This window comes from Equus przewalskii, chromosome 27, assembly GCF_037783145.1.
Source record: "Equus przewalskii isolate Varuska chromosome 27, EquPr2, whole genome shotgun sequence".
In the NCBI taxonomy this organism is placed as follows: Eukaryota; Metazoa; Chordata; class Mammalia; order Perissodactyla; family Equidae; genus Equus; species Equus przewalskii.
This window is the reverse complement of record NC_091857.1, coordinates 13,536,331-13,557,459: the sequence shown is the minus strand read 5'-3', so window position 1 is coordinate 13,557,459 and position 21,129 is coordinate 13,536,331. Positions and strand designations below refer to the sequence as shown.

Sequence of the window (21,129 nt, the reverse complement as noted above, 5' to 3'; positions counted from 1 at the left end):
AAAGAAAATTTTGGGGAAAATGGATAGCTAATTTTCCTAAAAATATATATTTTAAAGAATCCTAAAGTTAGCCTAAAAATGTCCTAAGTCGACTGCATTACAAATATTTTCTTTACAGAAATTTTGGCCCATTGTCAATTAAATCTCTCTCTTTCATTACAGTTTAAAAAGCCTGAATACTTCCCTTTAACACATGGAAGGACGTGTATATAAGTACAAACACAAAATAATATCAAAAAAGCCCCCTCTCCACCAATGTAAATCTTTCTTTGAAGCAGTTATCACGCTTAACATTGCATGGCTATTTCAGCATGTAGTTGTTAAATGTCTGGGCTCCTCCAACTAGGCTACACGCTCCCTGAGCTCAGGAAGTTTCTCATTCTGGCTCCTTACTGTATGCACAGAGCCTAGCAGATGTAGGTGTAAAATAAATACTTGTGGAAGGAAGGAAAGAAGGGCGGTAGGGAGAGAGGAAGACTGTTAACAGTATTCTAGAAGAAAAAGGAATCTCCAAGGCCATCTCTGCTAAAGAGATGTAATCAATGTCACAGAGCTGGCCCTGGAACTCACTTCTTCTTCTTTTGTGTGAGGAAGATTGGCCCTGAGCTAACATCCGTGCCAGTCTTCTTCTGTTTTATACGGGATGCTGTCACAGCATGGCTTGACAAGCAGTGCTAGGTCTGCACCCGGGATCCAAACCCGCAAACTCTGGACTGTCCAAGCAGAGCATGCAAACCTGACTGTTACGCCACCAGGCTGGCCCAGAATTCCTTCTACTTTACCAGGCAACAGATGCTACTCTATTTCAACTAAGTGGATTTTGCCCCAATTTGAAAAAACCAAAAGGAGTATCTTGATATACTTAGTACAGCAAATTTGGTAAAAATTAGCCAAACCCTTCAACACTTATACCTAAAATTTCATAGATTATTAAAATATTTGAGTGAGACCATTGGAATAGGACGAATGAATTATAAGCATTTTTACATTCCCTCCCTTCTCTTCTTTGTCTCCAGCCTGCATACAGCTAAGGCTAGACAGCTATTTTATTTTATGTCTCTACTGAATTTCTTCTTCATGTTGGGCAAAAATGGAGGCTAAAACTTTGCATTATGGAAAACTAAATAAATACTTTGAAAAGACCACTTTTTTCATAGCTGCAAAGTACTCTACTGTTGGACAGAGCATCAGTGGTGGATGAGGTAATTTACTGTTATTTTTTGGGAAAGGTCCTACCATGAGCAATTAAGATGTGTACTTTTCAAGCTTATCTGTAGATTGTTACCATTAGAATGTTTAGAATTTCTGGGGGAGTTCTGCATAGCTCTTGTGTATGTCAGATTTTGTTTTGTTTTCAAATCAACTTTATTATAACTTACATACAATAAAAAGCATGTATTTTAAGTGTTCAGTCTGATGAGTTTGACAAATATATATATATACACATAATATGTATATGTATATATAATATATACATATACTTGCAACCTTCCATAGCTGAGTAGTATTCCATTATATGGATATACAACAATTTGCATATCCATTCACCTGCTGATGGATATTTGCATTGCTTCTATTTTGAGGCTACTATGAAAAAAGCTGTCAAAATCATTGATGTACAAATCTTTCTGTGCACCTTGTACACAACTGTACACAATTGTACAATAAAGTATTCACTCAAGTGTTGATGGACATTTGGTTGTTTCTAGTTTGGGACTATTATAAGAAAAGCGGCTACATACATTCTTGTACAATGTTTTTGTGGATGTGTTTTTATTTCTCTTGGTTAAATACCAAGAGGAATTGCTAAGTCATGTGGTAAGTGTGTGTTTGGCTTTATAATCTCTCTTGTACTTCTTGTATATTTAATATTCCTTCAGTTTGTCATTTGTCTTTTGACTTCACTTATATGAATATTTTTATTCATATAAATATGAATATTCAAATATGAATAATTTTAAATTCAATATAATCAAATTTATTTTTTTTGTTTGGTTTACTTTCACTTTGTTGTTTCTGGGTTTTAAGTCTTAATTTGAAATGTCTCTTCCAACCTCAAATTAATGAATAAAACCACCCACACTTTCTGAATTAAAACTTTCATCCATCTGGAATTTATTTTGGAGTTAACATGTAACATAACTTTCTACATTTTATGGTATAAATAACCTTTACTGGGTATTATATCAATACCGTTTACTGAATAATTCATCTCCCTTTCCTCTCATTTTGAAGGGAACACCACTTTCTTCTTTGGTTCATTTTCTATTTCCTCTGTAATATAAAGTTTTTTGATTTTTGTAGTTTCTTAATTTGTTTAATGGCTATTCTTTCATTAAATTCTTATTCCTGAATATTCCAAAGGAAATTTTTGTCAAATTATAGAATACTCTGTTGGCATTTTATCTGATACTTCATTAAATTTAAAGATATAATGAGAACTGGTATCTTTGAAGCAACAACCCCCTAGCACACAAATTATGTTCTCCCAACACCATGCCTTACTTACCAAGGGTCAGGCTCCTTGGAGGTATCACTGCTTATAAAGTGTGAGGCAAAAAAAAAAAAAAAAAAATGAAGAGGATCCTGATGCATCTTTTCAGAGAAAGTAGCAAGAAAGTAAGTAAAGCATATGAGGGTTGTGTCTAAAGCATTCAAGACAGAATTTTGAAGAGGCTGCCACTGGCCAAAGTTGGGACAATCTAAGTATCAAAAGAATAATAATTGCAATGGATTGAAACATATAACACCACACAACAGCTATAACAACAACACATTAATTGGTCACCAGTGGAGAATGCTAGTGACCCAAATGGTTATTTTTAAAAATAGGAAGTAAAGAGAATGAATCAAGAATAAATCTTGCCTTTCTACGTAAACTATACCACTATGTAATCAAATAGAAAATGAGAGAAGTTTCTCTTTATAAGTATATTTTACTAACAAACAAAGAAGGAAAAACAGAATAAGAATATCATTGTTTTGCATGCTTAATAAATTAATGAGCTTGGGCACTTATCATCAATGAAAAGAGATGGAGCCACACATTATTTGCCTTCTAATGGAAAAACATATGACCAAAGACAACATAGTTTTGTAAGGAAAATAAAAGAGCCTAAATTATATCAAAACTCCATATCCAACTAGCAATTTATACTAAAAATGCAAAAGAGACAAATATGTTAAACAAATACGTTAACGATACAACCAGCAAAACCCAGACTCTGGGAAACCTTGAAGGGCAAATGATTATTTTTTTTTTGCTGAGGAAGATTTGCCCTGAACTAGCATCCACTGCCAAGCTTCCTTGTTTTGTATGTGAGCTGCTGACACAGCATGGCTACTGACAGACGAGTGGTGCAGGTCTGCGCCAAGGAACTGAACACTGGGCCACTGAAGTGGAACATGCCAAACTTAACCACCAGGCCATTGGGGTTGGTCCACAAATGATTTATTTATTTCTTATGTTTACTTATTTATTTTTTGTGTGTGTGAGGAAGATTGGCCCTGAGATAACATCTGTGCCAATCTTCCTCTATTTTACGTGGGATGTTGCCACATATCATGGTTTGATGAGCAGTGCTAGGTCTATGCCTGGGATCCAAACCTGCAAAACCCGGGATGCTGAAGTGGAGCACGTGAACTCAACCATATACCACTGGGCCAGCCTACTGATGATTTATTTTTTAAAAACTGTAAGCTGTGGACTTTCTTTGGATTCTAATTCAAAAGAGCAAACTGGAAAACAATATAACATTTATGAAGCAATTTGAAATTTGAGCACTGACTCATTCTTAATAGTAGAGAATTATTTTTAATGTTTGCGTTTGCTAATGTTATTGTGAGTGTGTTTAAAAATTATTTTTAGAAATACTTATTGAAATATTTAAGGATAAAATGATAGAATTCCTATTTGTTTCAATGTAATTTGAGATGGAGGATGGGTAGAGACAGATTTACAACATGACTAGTCATTAGTTGATAATCACTGAATCTGAATGAGGGACATGGTAATTAATCCTCTCTACTCTGTGTATATTTAAAATTTTCTAATAAAACATTTATTGAATTTTCTTATCCAAGAAGGTATTGTCTTTTCATTTACTCAAATGTATTGCTCTAGTCTTCAAAGAGAGTTTGAAAGCTTTCTTCTTTTATTCTTCAATTTACTTCTATAGGTTTTATCTTTTTGTTTGCTACTGTCAATAGGATATTTCCTGCCATATTTTATTCTAACTGGTTATTGTTTGTAAATAGGAAAGGGTCTTTGTTTTTGTTTTTATTTTCCTGAGGAAGATTCACCCTGAGCTAACACCTGCTGTCAATCTTCCTCTTTTTTCTTTCTGGCTTGAGGACGGTTCACCCTGAGCTAACATATATTTTGTACGTGGGTTGCCTGCCACTGACAAGTGGTGTAGGTTCACACCAGAATCTAAACCGGGGCTCCCGAAGCAGAGCATGCTGAAATTTACCACTAGGCCATGGGGTCTGCCCCAGGAAATGGTTTGGTTATCTTTGTAAAATATTACTAAAGGAGCCTCCTATTCAATTCTTGTTGTGTCTCAGATATTTTTAGTGTATTGATTTTTCTATGCATATAATTGCTATCAACTGAATGTTCGTGCCCATTACCCCCAAATCCCCAACCTAATCCCCAACATGATGGTATTAGAAGATGTAAACTTTAGGAGGTGATTAGATCATGAGAATGGAACCCTCATGAATGGGACTAATGCCCTTATAAGTGAGACCTCAGAGAGTCCTCTTGTCTCTTGGGCCATGAGAAGATACAGAGAGAAGATAGCTGTCTGTGAACCAGAAAACAGGCTCTCACCAGACACCAGCTCTGCCAGTGCCTTAATCTTGGTCTTTCCAGCCTCCAGAACTGTGAGAAATAAATATCTGTTGTTTATAAGCCACTTACTCTATGGCATTTTGTTATAGTAGTAAGACAATAGTCACATAACTAGAAAATGATGATAAATTTGCCTCTATTCTTTCCCTAAATTGATACTTTCTATTTTATTCTCTTGCACTGGCTGTAAATCCAGAACAACATTATATAATAATTGTAAATTACAATTTACAAATTGTAAATTATGGGTATTCTTAACCCATTCTCCATTTTACTGGTAACAATCCTAAGTTTGGTGCTGGTTTGTTGTTTGGGATATATATTTTTGATCATGCAAGAAGCATCCATGTGTTCATATGCCTTTAAGTTTTTGTTATATTAATCAGAAATGAATTTTTAAAAGACAATCTGTTTCTTAATGGAGACCTATGTAATATATATTTCCACTTAAATTCATTTGAAACTTACAGACAATATCCAGAATATAAGCTATTTTTAAAAATAAAGGGCAAACACACTCATCCTTTAAAAGTTCTTTAGTATAATAACATTCTTTGGAAAAAACACCACCACACTGGCACAAGCTTTTTAGTTACAAATCAAATTTATTTCCTACCAATACCTTTACATGAAAAATCTTCATGTGATAAATTTTTAATCCCCAGAATACAGAAATATATGGAACTGTAACAGCCTAGCACAAGATAAAAAATTTATAAATATTCTGGTTCATTAAATGAGATTTGTCCTGTTATGGCATAATTTTAACGTAGGAGTAACCTTTTACATTTAAATATTACAGCATTTAATAGAATATAACAATGTAATTCAAACTAAGTTGTAATTTCAATACAATTACTCTTTTAATGAATTTGCAGAGAACTGGATCAATTTTCCATTCAATGAACTTTTATTATATAGATAAGGGAAGAAAAATAAGGGTGGATTGAACAACAAGGGCAATTTGTTCCCTGAATTACACTGATACATAGTAAGATTTTTATTATTTGGCATGATTTTCCTAATGAAGCACATTTCTGAAATAATAATGAGAATTATTGGGCTATATAATTAGACTACTTTTCACTCTACTTTCTATTTTTAAAGATTACCTCTAATCACTCAACTGAAGGTGAGGTATAATTTATTAAGAGAATGAACACTAATTGAGATCATCATTTTCTTGACTTCTTTTGGCCTCTATTTTTCTCTCTATACATAAGGGGGTAGGTCCAGATGCCCTCTAAGTTCATGCCCAGTTATGAACTTCATTTAGGTATCTACTTAACAGTCTCTAATAAATAGTTACAACTGTGCAAAAAAAAAAAAAAAAAAAAAGGCAACCTGGCAGTTTTTACTCTATTCCATTTATATTTATAGATATAATAAAAATTAATTCTAAGTCTATCATCTGATATATTTTTTGGTTTTACTGCTTCCTTTGTTGATACATTTTGCTATATAAGATTTTTAAAATTTAAGTGCTATGTACTGATGCTCCTCTATGGAAAAGTGAAAAAATAATGTACATATTTTTATTTCATCCTACTTATTCTTCTCTATAACCAAATCCTTTTTCTATAAGTTTTATCATTTTTTGGTCCTTCAGAAAATTGTCTTCATAACCTTGAATGATATATTTCAGCTTTGATTTTTTAAATTCTCCATTCTATATAATACGTATTAACTCCCTGCTAAGAAAAATGAAGAAATGAGTACATCTACATATTCCTGCCCTCATCCTTATTTCCCAACTCTGGTGTTTTTCATTCTTTATAACATTACGATAATCCTGAGAAAAAACTAAAACAGCCATCATTCTTATCAAAGTATTTCATTGTTCCTCTTATTGTAAGCAAATAAGAAGGGAGAAGTGATAACAGCTAATATCCAGTTTATGTGATTTAGATGATGATATTTAGGACTTTCGAGCTGATGAGGTTTAGATGAGCTTTTTGGACTCTGAATTGATGCTATAATGGGATGAGACTTTGAGGGACGTTGCATTTTGCATGTGGATGGATGTCAATCTTTGGGAGCCATAAGAGCAAAGTGGGAAAGGTAGAATAACAGCCTCCCAAAGAAGTTCACATTCCAGTTCCTGGAACTTGTGAATGTGTTACCTTACACGGCAAAGGGAATTTGCAAATATTTTTAAACTTTCAGAGCTTGGGATAAGGGAATTGCTTTGGATCATCTGGGTGGGTCCAATTCAATCAGATGACCTCTTAGGGATGCAAAAAGATGTCTTCTGAGAAGGAACTGACCCACTTTGAAGACAGAGGAATTGCTGAGCTAACGAATGGGTGGCCTCTAGAAGCTTGGCATGGCCCTCAGTTTATAGCCAGGAAGAAAATGGGGCCCCTGATCCTGTAGTCTCAAGAAAACGAATTCTGCTAGTAATTCACACAAGCAAGAAACAATTCTCCCCTAGAACTCTAGAAGGGAATGCAACTCTGCTGACTTGATTTAGTCCAAGGAGATTCATACCAGATTTGTGATCTAGAGAATTGTAAACTAATACATTTGTGTTGTTTTAAGACAGTACATTTGTGGTAATTTGTTAAGGCAGCAATAGAAAACTAGCATAAGCAGTTTAGTTCCATTTTAATTCCTCCCCTAGGTTAAGGGCCTTCCAGTCTGAGGTCATGTAATCTCTACCAACTTCTTGAACAAATCAGGATCCTATTAGAAAGGAGAAGGGGTGGGTGGGAGGGAGAAAGGCAATGACCAGTGCCTGCGACAAATGACTAATCCTCCTGATTTGGTTTACATCTCTAGCCCCATTCTCACGCTCTACCTCATGCTATATGATCTAGCAGTGCTAATCAATGACACTGTCTTCTGCTTCTGCGCTCGTGGTCATTCAGCTCCCTCTTCCTGGAAGACCTCCAGGCCATGCTTCATGTTATCCCATTAACCCAAATCACTGGCTGCCTTTCACTCTTCAAAACACTGCTTAGACATTCTCTTCCACTAAGCCTTCACTTCAAGAGAAAGTTGTGCAATCTTTATTTTCTGCCCTCTGTCCAGACTGAGGGCACACCCGTCCTCAGTTTCCACCCTCTGTTCATACTGCAAGAATGGTATTACCATAATAAATAACATTTATGTGTTTATCTTCTCTCTCTCCTTCTGGTTGTTACCAGTGGCTATCACTATGCTCAGTAAGTGTTTGTTAAAACGATAACTATACCTAATAATATTCAAGAATTGACTGTTTCATTTATGCATTCTTCATAAGGAAATAGTACTCGATAGTACTCACCATAGACACACATAATACTTTTTATACTTTACATTATAAAAGATTTAAAAAATACACAAAAGTGGAGAGAATGTTATAATGAATCCTCATTAACTATAATTCAGCTCAATAACCATCAACATTTTCATACAGTAGCCCACATATCCACAGGGGAAACGTTCCAAGACCCCCAGGGGATGCCTGAAACCTCAGACAGTATCAGACCCTGTATACTGTGTTTTTTCCTATACATACATACCTATGATAAAGTTTAATTTATAAATGAGGCATGGTAAGAAAGTAGTAACAATACTAATAATAAAATAGAATAATTATAACAATATACTGTAATAAAAGTTACTGTAGATCTTACAACCTCAGCACACGATTTTTTTTTCTTTCCTTATTAAGTCAAGAATTTTCACCTTTTCTCTTAAAGGAAGCACTTTATGGCTTCTCTTTGGCATACCTTAATTGCCAGTATCACTATTCTTGCACTTTAGGGCCAGTATTAAGTAAAATAAGGGTTACTTAAACACAAGTACTGTGACACCACCATAGTCAATGTGATGACTGAGACAGTGACCAACAAGCAGGTATACAGCATAGATACAATAGACAAAGGGATAATTCACATCCTGGGCAGGACAGAACCGAAGAGTACGAGATTTCATCATGCTGCTCAGAACAGCAGCAGCGTGCAATTTAAAACTTACGAATTGTTTATTTCTGGAATTTTCCATTTACCACTTTCAGACCCAAATTGACCACAGGTAACTGAAAGTGAGATAAGGGAGGACTACTGTATATATTTTTAAAAAGCCAGTGGCAGTTTATTACCCAACAGCCTGATCTGTTGTCAACAGGGATCGTTTGATTTATATCTAAAGTGAGGAAAGAGATTTCAGTCCTCCAGAATCATAGTTCTTGCGAACTTTAAGAGCAATAAAGGACAAAATTCTCTCAGAAGTAGCCATTACGTACTACCAGTGACCAAGAAGGAATTAAAATCAGGTCTATTACGGACTAGAACCTGTGAAAAACTTCACAATGTCCTAACTGGCCATTACATGTTACAGGACTTGTCCATGAAAGCAATTCCTGCCACTTATGACAATGCAAGAGAAAGCTAAGGTGTTTTGTTTCCGTTTTTGTTTTACTGGTCTACTCAGCGTTAGCAATAGAGAAAACGTGTCCCTCCTCTCCTGGATAAAGCGCATTGATTTAAGATTACTTGACTTCATTTATCCCAAAACAAAAGCAGAGGACTGATGATCTTACTGGAGTTTCGGCCTCCCTCTGTGCCTGCACTGCAGCAGGGGCTCTTCCAAGGAGGCTGGGACCGTGGGGGGGCGGGGGGTGTAGGGGGGTGCTTAGAGGAACCCTATCTAGAATCTAGATCCCCGGCAAAGGTAGGAAGAACGAAAGAACAAAAGCTCGAAATTGGGCCTGGTTAGGGACATGGCCAAAAAAAAGGAATAAACTAATAGACCTCACTGTCTCTCCGGCGAACGGGGCAGACGGGAACTACACTTCCCACAATACAAAGCGCTGGGGCGTTGCTAAAGACACTGTGTTTTTACCTCAAGTTGGCTCGAGGCGGCTCAGGTTTGGTTATAAAAGCCACTCCCTCTTCTTGGCTCTCCTCCACCTCAGCCTAATTGGCTCGGTAGTCCGTGCGTGGGAGGACGGCTCAGTCGACACTGGCAGCAGTTGAATGAAGGCTCTCGCCCAGGATCCTCACGGTCAATGAAGTCCTTTCTCTGGTCGGAGGTGTAGTTTCTCCGGCTGCGACAGAGCAAGAGGACTACATTTCCCAGGGAGCCACGGGTCTGCCGGCGGCGTGGGGGCGGTGCCCCACGTCTGGTACAGTCATCCCAAGCCTCTTCGGCGGGACTGTGATGGCCGGAGAGATGACGATCTTAGGTCAGTGACGGGGGGTTTCTGTCGGTGTTGCGGGCCCCAGAGCGGTTCGGGGAGGCCGGGGTGGGCGGGGGTGGTTGTCGCAGCTCCTGTAGCCAGCTGGTGCAGCGGGAAGGGCGCGGAAAGGTGACTTCGAGGCCGTTTTTGTCTGTTCGAGGCGCCGGGTGGGGGGGTCGTATATATGGCCCAGGGCGAATAGGCCCAGGTAGGCCCGCGGCGACCCTTCGCCAGCAACCCAGGGACATCGGGCCTCGGGAAGGGTTCTTTCCAACAGAACGTCGATTTTGAATCGTTAGTTGAATTGGGGTCTTTGGGAGGCTGCAAAAATCTGAATCTTCGGGTCCCCTTTGTGGGAGAAGGGGGAGGAGCAGCAGCAGCGTCTGGATGGATGCTGGATTTTGAGATATCCAGGCCTCTTTAGCGTATAGTCCATTGCTCTTTCCATCAAACCGGGTGAGGAATTACCCTTCCCAGACCAGAAGGTGATGAAATGATGCTGAAATTTTGTTGCTCGTAGGAGTAAAAGGAAAGTGCCGTTGGCACTGAATTTCATTTCTCTGAATTGTGTGTTGAGGATGAGCTAACAATTACTAACAGATGGACGTTTGGGGTCGTATGTAACATGGGTGGCACGCAGGTGTGTAGCACAGCCTCCTGAAACCAGATAATAGATTGATTGTAAATTTGAAGTGGCATCTTTCTTCGTCAGTTATGTGTACAATTTGCATGGCATTTGTTCATATTCTTGTTTCATCACTTAATATTTATCGAGCATCTGCTGTTTGCTAGGAACCGATCCTGGTGCAGGGGATACAACAGTGAACAAAACCTGCCTTCAAGGAGCTTCCATTTATGTCGTCGTCAGGGTTATACACTTTTATGCTTCTCCTTCCCTAAATATTACCTCTGCAAGAAATACTTTAATTCATATTTAAATACAGAAGTTAACTATATTATGTTGTGAAGTGATCGTTTAATATCTAAGCAACTTTCAGAAGCATTTTATCCAGTTTATCCATTGCATCCGTTCGGAACGAAAATGGAGATTAGTGGATAAAGAGTTTTAGCCTTACAATAACAGTTTTTGCTGTGGGAATTTTAATAATGGAGTTTCTTTTTAATACTGCCAACTAAAATATTTATAAGACTATGAAATCTAAGTATCAATTGATCAAGAAATTGGATTCTATCTAGCTTTTTCTCCAGATGAGTGGCTTTTCCCGTCAGCATCAGCACAATTATTAGCCAAATGTTTTTATTTTTTATTCCTTAATTCACTCATAAATGAACTACACATACCTGCATCTACGGGGGTTTTTTGTTTTTGTTGTTACTTCATTTTAGTTGTGTAATAGGTTACATTATGGAAAACTTGATGTCTGAGAAAAGAGTTGCCATTAGTACTATAAAAGAAAATATTTTGAGAGTGTATTTTTAGTCGTTTCAAAGTGGTATCAAAGGGACTTTGCTATAGTAATTTAGCATATTGTAACTGATTTGGTAAGACATATCTTTGAATTTCCCTATATTTTCAGGATCAGCTGTTTTGACTCTCCTGTTGGCTGGCTATTTGGCACAACAGTATTTACCACTGCCTACTCCTAAAGTGATTGGCATTGACCTTGGCACCACCTACTGTTCGGTTGGGGTGTTCTTTCCTGGCAGTGGGAAAGTAAAGGTCATCCCAGATGAAAATGGGCATATCAGCATACCCAGCATGGTGTCCTTTACTGACAGTGATGTGTTTGTGGGGTATGAAAGCTTAGAGCTGGCAGATTCAAATCCTCAGAATACAATATATGATGCCAAAAGATTCATAGGCAAGATTTTTACCCCAGAAGAGCTGGAGGCTGAAATTGGCAGATACCCATTTAAGGTAAGTGATTAAGCTAAAATCCGTTTTAATTTTAGTTGAGCATACTGTTTCAATTAATGCTTTGGCTTCAAGTTACAAAACCTTTCTGTTTCAACTGATTTAATCTTCATAGAAGTTATATTATCTCCTATAACAAGCAATCCCGCAGCAGCTCCAGCGGAGTTATGAGTTAATTCAGTAGCTCCACAAGGCTATCAAGGACTTAGGGCCTTACCATATTCTTGTTCTGCCATCCTCAGAGTGTCTGCTTAGCTCTTTTATTGTAGCAAGAAAACTAATAAAGCCCAGTGTAGACAGATAGGAAGATGGATGGATAGACAGATACTCTGTTTGTATGTGAGAGTATACATATCTGTATACATAAAAAGATCATACTAGGTATGCTGTTTTATGACTTATTTGAAACTCAACAATACGTCATGGACAATTAGTTAATAGATGCACATCATTGTCTTTCATGGTTTCGTGGGACGACTGCTCTATTATTTAATTGTTTGGTCTCTATCAGGGTACATTTTATTTTATCCCTGGTTTTCCACTAATGTTGGAGCTTCATTGAATATTCTCATACATATATCTTTGTACACTTCTCTGATGATTTCCTAAGCTTGAATTCTAGAAGTAGAATTTTAGATCAAATGTGTGCTCGTTTTTAAGGCTTTTGATTTATGTTGCCAAATTGTGCACCAGAAAGGTTATGTGCTCTTGACTATCTTTTAGAGTGCCTGTATCTTCACTAGTTATTATTTTTCAGTCTTTGCCAACAGGTAAGTGAAAAACAGTATGTTGGATTAATTTGCATTCCTTTGATTTCTAGTGAGATCAGATGTTAAAAAATTTGTTGGCAATTTTATTTTCTTTAGTGATCCCTTGTCCTTTGTCATGTTTCCTCTTGGGGTTTTTAACTTTTCCGTAATGACTGTAAAAGTACATTTGTGATGTTTTCAGTATGTTTTCCTTTTATTTATTTTTTCCTTTTATTGATGATAAATAATTTTGTTTTTGTGCTATCAAGAGTGTTAAATTTTTGTGTGGTACAATCATCTCAATAATTTTTAACAGTGGTTTTGGACTGTTACTGTGCTGACAGTGGCATTTCCCGTTGTATTTTTTTTCTAATGCTTTTATATGAGTGTAGGTTTGACTTTTGCTGAGTTTTTTCTTTTAAACATTTAAATCTTTGTTCCATGTCGAGTTTTTCTTGTAAATTATGAAGTGGGATTCTAAATGAATAGATTTTAAAATAGTTAGTTGTATCAGTGCCACTTCTTGATTAACCTGTCTATAAAAATTCTCAAATTTTTCATCTACTTTCAAAGGAGAAAAAAATTTCTCCATGAGTTTCTTAGGTTTTTCTTTGTTCCTTTTTAGCCTCTTTCTTAGGATCCTTTATTAATTTATAATCTTTCTTATATAATGATACATTCATATAAAGCTATACATTTTCTCCAAATTATATTACAGCTTTGGGTACATTACTTATTGATCTGGGAGTTATTGTATGGGTTTTTTTCCTTAAGTTTCTTTGTGATCTAGAAAATCTAAGTTTCTGTTTTGTGTGAGCTCTGATGGTATTGGTGTCTCTCCACCTTATTTTAATACTTTCTGAAGCGTGGTTTTGTTTTCCCCAGACAGGTGAAATACTTTCAGGAAGGTCAGGTTTTCTTGATTGACACCTAATGGGGTAAAATTCTGATAATTTCTTAGAACAGACTAATTCTCTTTACTGTTGATGTTAGTATAATCTATTGGTGAAACTAGGATAGTATGTTTTAGAATTAATCTAGTTTTTTATATTAAAACAAACTAATTAAAAACAAATTAATTTTTTTAAAAAAGAAGATCCTGCATCACATACATGATTCAGCAATTGTCATTCCTTAATTTCATCATTCATTTTTTTCTTTCATTCATTTAACAGATATATATTGAGAATCTTCTGTTATAATTATATGCTTGATAATGAATTTTATTACTCTGCTGTTACATGGTGTGGATTCATTTTATAGATTTTAAAGTATAACTTTGAATAACCTCTAATCTTAGTAAATGTACTTGATAGATTACAGATGAATTTTATGAACTTGTAAAGGTAAAAGTAACTTTTGATTGATTAAGTCCGGTACACATGTATGTGTATAAGTATATATAGATACACACACTCTCTTACACTTTTTTTTTTAATCTTGGTCACAGGTTTTAAACAAAAATGGAATGGTTGAGTTTTCTGTGACAAGTAATGAGACCATCACAGTTTCCCCAGAATATGTTGGCTCTAGACTGTTGTTGAAATTGAAGGAAATGGCAGAGGAATACCTTGGAATGCCAGTCGCCAATGCTGTTATTTCTGTACCAGCAGAATTTGATCTAAAACAGAGAAATTCAACAATTGAAGCTGCTAACCTAGCAGGTAGTATCACCCTTGTGTGAGTTTGCATTTTTCTCAAAATTTTCTTAGGTTGAAAATCTTCTGTAGTAAAGTGTATCTCTTTGCAAATCACCTAACTAGGCAGATAAATAAACTATATGGTAGGTAAATCAGAAGGATATAGGATTATGAACAATAATCAAGAAAGCTCCATAGCATAAAGTAAATATGTATATTACAACCACAGCCAGTCAGATAGGCACATGACAAAGGCTGAGAGAGAACATGGACTCATGTTAGCAATGAGGAATTTTTTCTTCTAAACTTTCTTTAATAGTAACGTGAATATAATGTTTTAAAAAAATCTGAGGTAGAGAGGATTCATTTAACACGATTTAACAAATATTGAGTGCCTGGGTGAACAAAACAGATCAATCCTTATTCTCATGGGACTTACATTCTACTGGAAGGAAACAGAAAATCAACATTAAAGACAAGTATATCGTGGGGTTTCTCACCCTTAGTTTTACTGATATTTTGGGCCAGTTAATTCTTTGTTGGGGACTGTGTGTTATAGGATATTTCACAGCATCCCTAACCTCTACTCACTAGATGCTAGCAGTACCCTTTCTACCAAGTGGTGACCATCTTATGTCTCCAGACATTGCCAAATGTCCCCGGAGGGGCAAAGTGGCCTCTGGTTGAGAACCTTGACACAATGTCTAACAGAAAGTAACATGCTATGGAAGAAAAAATCAAAGTAAGGGGACAGGATCGCTGGGTGGTCAGAGAGGGCTCACTGAGAAAGGACATTTAAGCAGATTTGAAGGAAGCAAAGTAGTTAGCCAAGCAGATATATAGAGGAAATACATTTCAGAAGGGAGAACGGCCAGTGTAGCCACCATAAAATCGGAATTTGCTGATACGTAAGAAGTGGGACACTGTGGCCAGAGCAGAGTTATTCATGAAGTAAGACAGCTAAGAGGAAGAGTATTATGGTCTTGGAATAAATTCTTCAGAGTTTGAATAATTTTTACGGCTCCTGAAACAGAAAGCCATTTTACTTTCCAGGCCACTCATTATGTGTGGCAGTTAGTTTAAAACAGGAATTTTGCTCAAGGAAATCTGATCTTCAGCCTGCATGCTTCCTGTTTAACATTACCTGCAAAATCAGATGTGCTGTGTGTTTCAGATTGGCATTTGAGGGTCTTGCATTTTAAGTACTTCTGAAGAGCATAGTAAGCTTACCTCATTTCTACTTACGTAGTTTGTTTTGGTATATAATGATTAACGTTTTATTGCTCATATGTTCACAAGTAAAATATGAAAATTAGAAGAGGGTGAGAGATTTCTTCTAAAATTTAAGAATTAATAAAGAATAGAATGATATGTTCCACTGAATCTGGCTGGGCCTTTATTTTTTTAGATTATACTCTTTAATGACACCCTTTTAGAAGAACTTCTATTTACCCTTCCCATTCCTTATTTTTATTGGGTTTGTGACTGTTCTCATTGCTCAGTGGACTTCGTGTCATAGAAAACACTAACGTCGTGCAGTTGAGTAGGAAGGAATTTTTTAATAGTGTCCTCTCATGAGTTGTTCTTCCCTCCAACCAATCTTATAGGACTGAAGATCTTGAGGGTAATAAATGAACCCACAGCGGCAGCTATGGCCTATGGTCTCCACAAGGCTGATGTCTTTCACGTCTTGGTGATAGATTTGGGCGGAGGAACTCTAGATGTGTCATTGCTGAATAAACAAGGAGGAATGTTTCTAACCCGAGCAATGTCTGGTAAGAAAAATATAGGGAGAGTTAAATTTTTTTTTCAGTATACTTTGGCTTCGTTTTGGTAATCTTTTGTAAATGTAAATTTTATGCCACCATTGATGTATATTTACAGCAAAAGTGAAGTCTAAACAAAATGACTGGGCATCCTGTGAGTCAAATAAAAGCACTGCCCATTGCAGCCGCCAGCTGTAGTTGTCACTCACTGAGCCAACAGGACTTTTCATGGCCATAGGGGAGAACAGAAAGAAAGAAAAATGCTTTCAAAATTAAGATGATCAGTTTCTTTCACTTAGGTTTTATAAAATAGATATCTTTAAAAAATCTAATAATAGTATTCTCTGGGAAATGGTAGGATTTTGTATTCTAAATCTTTTAAAACTGTTTTTGTTTTTAATTTCATTTAAAGAATTAAGCCTGTTGGGAAGGTCAAGCTGTAAGTTATGGGTGGTCTGACTTCTGCGTTTTTCTCTCTTCTGACTGGGCTCTCTTGTGAACCAGGTTCAGTCCTGGGGATTTATATTACATTACTCTTTAACTTTTCAATTATTTTTTCTGCTTTTCAGCTCTTAATCGTGCAAGCGAAAGGATTGAAAAAAAGATAAAATGCCTACTGATACTTTTTGATCATGAGAAGAACTTTCTTCTGTTAAGAATAATGACACTTAATGTTTTTAAATTGCTATTTAAAAGCCAGTCTGTGTTCTCAAATCTCTATTTTCTGAAAAAGTATTTGCTATCAGTAAGAGATACTTCCTTTTACATCATTTAAAAATTTTAACCCAAACATGCACTGTTTCTTTAATAGTGCACGTATGAGTTAAAATCATTTTAACCCTGTTATTTTTAATTAGTCTTGTATGAATAAAACTTAATAATACATTAAGCAAGAGATGCGTTATTGAATATCATTTTTATACATACATACTACACAGACATGTATACACACATGCATAAATATAACGTGAACTTTTTTATTTTTAACTTAGGAAACAATAAACTCGGAGGACAGGACTTCAATCAGAGATTGCTTCAGTACTTATATAAACAGATCTATGAAACCTATGGCTTCCTACCTTCTAGGAAAGAGGAAATTCACAGATTACGACAAGCCGTGGAAATGGTCAAATTAAATCTGACGCTTCATCAGTCTGCTCAGTTGTCAGTATTACTAACCGTGGAGGAAAAGGACAGGAAGGAACCTCAGAGTACTGACACTGAACTGCCAAAGGACAGGCTTTCCCCATCAGATGGCCACCCTATGAACAATGTGTTTGAAGCTGGCCTTTCTGAAAAGAAGAGTGGAGAAAGTCAAGTTTTATTTGAAACAGAAATATCACGGAAGCTTTTTGACTCCATTAATGAAGATCTCTTCCAGAAAATACTCGTCCCCATTCAGCAAGTATTAAAAGAAGGCCACCTGGAAAAGACTGAGATTGACGAGGTGGTTTTGGTTGGAGGCTCTACTCGCATTCCTCGAATCCGCCAGGTCATTCAGGAGTTCTTTGGAAAGGATCCCAACACGTCTGTAGACCCTGACCTGGCAGTGGTGACAGGAGTGGCTATCCAAGCGGGGATTGATGGAGGCTCTTGGCCTCTCCAAGTCAGTGCTTTGGAAATTCCCAATAAGCATTTACAGAAGACCAACTTCAACTGAATTATGGAGGAATCATTCTTACTCATGATTGTGTGATGATCTCTTCCTGTTTATCAGACTGCCTCCTCCAATAAAGAAAGTGTCTAAAATATCTCACAAATTTACCTAAAAGGCAGCATTTAGATACACAACAATTTTACATAACATTTTGTTTTAGGATTAAATGTGACCAGATTGATCCTCTTTGATTTTGGAGAGATCCCATTCCAACAAATACTTCTAAAATGATAGAATTGAGGTAAAACCTTAGAGGAGCATGGGTGGCTATATTTTCTGGATTCTGGAAGTAGATAACCATATGCACTTAAAATTACATTCTGTAAACATTGCCTAGTGCCAATTATAGGATTCCCAGTTCTTACTAAATTGTATTAGCAGGAGCTGGTAATTTATTTACTTGGTTATTACATATGACTATTAATTTACCTCTACTTGAAGGACAGTGTTGATGTCAGTTATATACATTGGTTGGGAGATAGCAGTATTATTAATATAAGCTGATAGATAGTATTCAATAACTGCCATATTAAATAAATTTACTTTCACAAATTCAATATCCCATTATGTGTCTTGTTCATGTAATCTGCATTCTCCAGGTTTTTAAAATATATTTATTGGCTCAGTTTATTTTCTTTCTAAAATAGCTACTGATTTATTCAAATGTTTCAATACCAGATAGTAGAAATAGCCAATTTACATTTCAGTTCTTTGATCTGCTCTCCATCATTCTCTACTTGGATTTCCATAATTGTGCCTGGTTAGAAAACAATAGGTAATTATTAATTGCATTTTAAATATGTGTTAATGTCACAATAAAGCCAGCATTACTATCACTTTTTTGTTATCCAAACTCTTTGCAGACTTTAGTAAATAGCAGTAATTAGCTACAATATTTGTTTTGTTTTGTTATTTTCAGCAAGCCCTGGAGAATGTAGTTTGCATTTGAACTATCAAATCGTACTTGATTCACTTTTACTGAGATTTTCCCCCATGTTAATCCCCTTAATAATTAATCCCCATAATAATTAACTGAATCGTGCTTGATTCAGTTTTACTGAGATTTTTTCCCCATATTAATTTTGAGCAAGGAAAATGTGCTCAATTGTAAAACCTTGTTATTGTTTCTACTATCGTTTTAAAATAGTCACACTGGGACTGTTTTCAGCCTTAAGGTTAGTGTGTGATGAGAACAAAAAGTTTGTTAATATTGGAAGTAACGTGGATATCTAATCTGGAAGGAGGCAGTATCGAAGAATTCCCATAAATCTGCATTTGTAGCAGTTCTGTTTTTGTTTTTGTTTCCTTTTAGAAAAGCTACAGGGACCAAGAAAGAAAATATAGCAGTTCTGTTTCTGTGATGCCCATAGTATTTGAAGATATATTTTCTTTTCCCTTAATATAGGCATGCTTCATATCAATATTCAAAAATTATACTCTGGTCAGCATTTTTGTTACTGTAAAGCATGTCTGCTTTATCCGTTGTTAAATTTGAAATGATGTTGAATTTCCAATCACTGAAAAAGAGAACTAAGCAAACGCATTTTAGCAACATCAAAACATTTCAGCTTCTCATAGTAAAAAGCTGAATGTTAATATTTTTTTGCAGATCTAAAAAATGTTTCTTAGCAATGAAATTGCTGTTAAAACACAATTTCAAGGGGGCTGGCCCCGTGGCTGAGTGGTTAAGTTCGCGCGCTCCGCTGCAGGCGGCCCAGTGTTTCGTTGGTTCGAATCCTGGGCGCGGACATGGCACTGCTCATCAAACCACGCTGAGGCAGCGTCCCACATACCACAACTAGAAGAACCCACAACGAAGAATACAGAACTATGTACCGGGGGGCTTTGGGGAGAAAAAGGAAAAAATAAAATCTTTAAAAAAAAAAAAAAAAAAAAAAACACAATTTCAATCAAATATTTTTGTGTACAGAAAATGTCAATAGTAGGTAGGTAGAATAATATGAAATGTTGACATATTTTATTTTAGAACTAACAGAAATGCCAAAGAGGAATCCTTCACTGCATTATGGAAATACTCAAGTGTTCTCTTGGACTTTAATAAATCTTTAACAGATTTTAGAATTGAAAAAGATCTCTTTGTGAAGGTCTTTAAAAAAGTGTTCAATTTATTGGAATCTCTACATACAGTATCAGCTTTAACCTAAAGCATTGTAGGATTTTTTTAAAAAGCTTGAATTTCTCAAATATGTGAGATAGTCCAGGACAATCTGTTAACACGTTTTAGAGGAAACAATTTGCAAAACAGGGCAGCTATTCTCATACATTAAAATTGGAATTTAAGTAATTTGATTGTGTCTGAAAAATCGAATGGCAGTGTTGGAATTTGGGGGTAAAAGTTTAGCATATTCTCTAGTATAGTTACACCTTTAAAAACATAAAGTGATGTCTATCTTCAATCATATTTTAGGGGGCTATATATAAATAGTCTTGAAATTAATGTAGTTTATTTATTTAAAAGATAAAAATGCATCCTGAAAGGGATCATTTATGCATAATAATCTGAAGACATTTTTCATAAAACAAAATTCATTTTGGTCATCTAGCTAGTGTTTTTTGAAGCGCTTAACTTCTAAAATATTAACTGTCTTGTATGATTAGAATATGTGAATGAGTAATTTATTTTATATTAGGAATGTTTTGGTACTGTGTTTTCGCTCAAACCACTGACTTATCAACAGATCCTGCTGTGTGTATAATATGTTCTGAAGATTATGGTTATTGTGCATAACAGATTGTGCCTCTCAAATTTGTGTACACAAGTAATTCACATTTTAATGTAAATAAATACTACTTTGCAGTTTGTTTTTTAAACTGTTTGCTTTCCATTCAGGACTAGACTGGAGTACATTTTTGAGGTATATAAGCAAGAAAGTGAGGACAGTGCTGATCTGATGCTCATGGTGCATGACCTCAGCAGCTGTTGCCTAGTTCCCTGCACCCTGACTCTCTGGGATTGCTTCTGTACTTTTCTACTTGTTTCCCTAAACTACAAGTGACAGTTCCTTTATCACATGAACAGTATCTCCAGAATTCTGAATGCCAGCTCATGGTTTTTGACTATAATGGAGCCAAGACCTAAACTAATCTAGTTAGTAAGTGATCCTGCATAATAGACTCCCGTAATCCTTTGGTTGATGGTTAATACTTTATAATTTTCTAATAGTTTGTCATATTCTTTGGACAAAAACTCAACATTAACTTTTTAAAAGATTCATTTGATTAATGTAGTCTATTTCAAATAAGCCCTTAAATTAACGTAGTCTTCAAATGAGCCCTTAAATAAAGACAGTAGACTTGACTGTCTCCAATACTAGTTCCTGTGATTCATAGTTATTGTAACTACCATTGTTGAGGTACTCAAACATATGAGGGAATATAGTGACACTTCCATATTTATT

At 35.9% G+C, this 21,129-nt stretch overlaps 1 protein-coding gene and 1 long non-coding RNA gene across 2 annotated transcripts in view; one reads left to right on the top strand and one right to left on the bottom strand.

Annotated features, from left to right (window-relative positions):
• LOC139079903 (uncharacterized) overlaps positions 1-9,903 on the bottom strand; it is a 91,291-nt gene extending 81,388 nt beyond the window's left edge. Inside the window, exon 1 of the long non-coding RNA XR_011533925.1 lies at positions 9,686-9,903. This is a non-coding gene — a long non-coding RNA (uncharacterized lncRNA). The remainder of the gene's footprint in view (positions 1-9,685) is intronic.
• On the top strand, positions 9,382-20,542 carry HSPA13 (heat shock protein family A (Hsp70) member 13). Its single transcript, XM_070597593.1, has 6 exons — positions 9,382-10,028; positions 11,561-11,901; positions 14,098-14,311; positions 15,895-16,062; positions 17,046-19,363; positions 19,613-20,542. The coding sequence occupies exons 1-5, from the start codon at positions 10,004-10,006 to the stop codon at positions 17,711-17,713; spliced, it is 1,416 nt and encodes a 471-aa protein (XP_070453694.1). The 5' UTR covers positions 9,382-10,003; the 3' UTR covers positions 17,714-19,363; positions 19,613-20,542.
• Positions 20,543-21,129: the final 587 nt, after the last annotated feature.

Excerpts from the sequence above, each read along its gene's own strand:
- HSPA13 (XM_070597593.1), top strand. The coding sequence starts at position 10,004 with ATGGCCGGAGAGATGACGATCTTAG. Across the intron at positions 11,902-14,097 it reads TTGGCAGATACCCATTTAAG|GTTTTAAACAAAAATGGAAT; the intron begins GTAAGTGATTAA and ends TCTTGGTCACAG. Across the intron at positions 16,063-17,045 it reads TCTAACCCGAGCAATGTCTG|GAAACAATAAACTCGGAGGA; the intron begins GTAAGAAAAATA and ends TTTTTAACTTAG.